Source organism: Phragmites australis, chromosome 2 (assembly GCF_958298935.1).
Source record: "Phragmites australis chromosome 2, lpPhrAust1.1, whole genome shotgun sequence".
In the NCBI taxonomy this organism is placed as follows: Eukaryota; Viridiplantae; Streptophyta; class Magnoliopsida; order Poales; family Poaceae; genus Phragmites; species Phragmites australis.
Window position 1 is genome coordinate 8,680,001 of NC_084922.1, and position 1,948 is coordinate 8,681,948.

A 1,948-nucleotide genomic window follows, 5' to 3' on the forward strand; every position below is an offset into this window, starting at 1 on the left:
TTCAGGGACAACCGAGCCAATCAGATAAGCATGCAGTTTAATTCAGTCATGTGTATATGTATCGGTAACGGTACATCGTACAAAACCTTGAAAAAGAACAGGCGTCGATCGATCTCTAGCAAGCTCGATCTCCAGAGAACAAGCGATGGGTAACTCGATCAGTACGAGGACTCCGACGAGTGAGCCGCCGCCGCCGCATGTAGCTGCATCGCCCACGCGTCAGAAGGGGCGGCAAAGCCGGACGGCTCAGTCGCGGAGTATGCCGTCGGCGGCGGCGCGCCGCTCCTCGGGGTGGGGTAGGCGCCGGGGCCGCACCCGGGCGCGTCGTGGTTGTGGACGCCGTCGTAGGTGGTGACGACATAGCGCGGGTCGTCGCGGTCCCTCTCCACGCGCTTCTTCACCCCGCACCCCTCCACCGAGCACCGGTAGTAGTTCCTGCACCGCCGCCGATCGCTCAGCACAACCATGGAGCTAGCCCAAAGAAAAGCCAAGAAGATGATCGGAGTTTGCAGGGCATGCGCGCGCAATGAAGTACCTCGGGTTCGGGCTGCTCTTGACCGCCTTCTTGCCGTACTTGCGCCACTTGAAGCCGTCGTCCAAGACGTCCACCTCTGACCTCGTCCGAAACCCAATCCGTGACGACGGCCGGCCGCCGTTCCCAGCTGATCCGCTTACCATCCTCCCGTGGACATCGCCGCAGCTCCTGAATTCGATCAGACCACAACCGTACCAATCAACACCATGATCCTGCACATTGCACACAGGATATATATACGTATGCACGAAAGCTTACATGTTCATCTCGTCCTCGGTTGTTGCGGCGGCGCGGTTAGCAAACACCGGCGGCGGGGAATAGTAATCGGAAGGGCGAAGACCGAGCTCCGGGAAGTAGTCAGCCATGGCGGCCGGCGGCGGGAAATTCAGCACGGCACCGTTATCCGCCACTGGGCCGGGATGGAAGTACGAGGAGCCGGCTGGCGGGTAGGAGTATGTCTCGTGGCCGTGGCCGAGTCCCAGTGAGGCCGCCATGTACATCAACGCACGCACACAGACTGACTCTAGTTGGTGTGTTGCGTTTGACGGAATTTCCCGTGTCAAGCTCTGCAATTTATACGCCCAAACAAACGATGCAGACGTCTGGACTGTGATGAGCTGAAGCGGGCAGGCTTCATGGATGTTTCACACAGCAGACCTGATCCTGAGCCGAAGGTTCAGATGCGTCACGTGTCGATTGTTACTGCGACGTGACCGGCCTGCTCTGCACTTTTGGAAGTTACGACCGGACAAGCTCCAGTCAAGCAAGAGTCGAGACCGTTAGTTACGGATGACTATGAGATGATTGACTGCTTTATGGTAACAGTTGCAGCCTTGCAGGGGACTAGAGTACTGTACATGTGTTGTTGCCATTCGCGGTATGTGCATTTTGAGCCGTCCGATGTGCCACGTATCCAGTTTATATGGGCAAATGCCGTGTGCCGCCTCTGGATCCCACTCACCCCAGTCCGAGTCCAACCCATCGTCCTGATCGATCGATCGCATTATTAGCACTTTGTGTACGGTAATTTACTGCCACGATAAGAATTAGGCTGCAAACAAATCATTCGTTCTCGTCGGCTTTCTGGTGGTTAAGTGACAGCAGAACGATTTGTGCCTTCATTTTTCGCAGGCGCCTGCGTGCGTAGCATCGTCCTGTCCTTGGAATCGAGTTCAGATGCAATGTTTCCGTGAGAATATCTACGGAGTGGGCGTTAAATATATAGCAAAGTTCCGTGAGCCAACTCCCCATGTATGTATGGCGCACTGGCGTCGCAAAGAAAACGTGCGTTGCATGAGAGAAACTGTGAGACGTCGCGGTCTAGCCGCAGTACAATATGTGTAGCCGCCGCTCTGCGTGCGTTGGCGCACGGAAGTTCTGGATGGGCACGCAGGCACCTCATCTTGTCAAGGC

At 56.2% G+C, this 1,948-nt stretch overlaps 1 protein-coding gene across 1 annotated transcript; it reads right to left on the reverse strand.

The window, feature by feature from the left end:
* LOC133909827 (WRKY transcription factor WRKY24-like) lies at positions 1-1,073 on the reverse strand. The gene is made up of 3 exons (XM_062352377.1): positions 794-1,073; positions 536-703; positions 1-435 (listed from the first exon to the last, which is right to left on the reverse strand). Exons 1-3 carry the CDS (start codon positions 1,033-1,035, stop codon positions 159-161), a joined length of 687 nt encoding a protein of 228 aa, XP_062208361.1. The 5' UTR covers positions 1,036-1,073; the 3' UTR covers positions 1-158.
* Between the last annotated feature and the right edge of the window lie 875 nt (positions 1,074-1,948).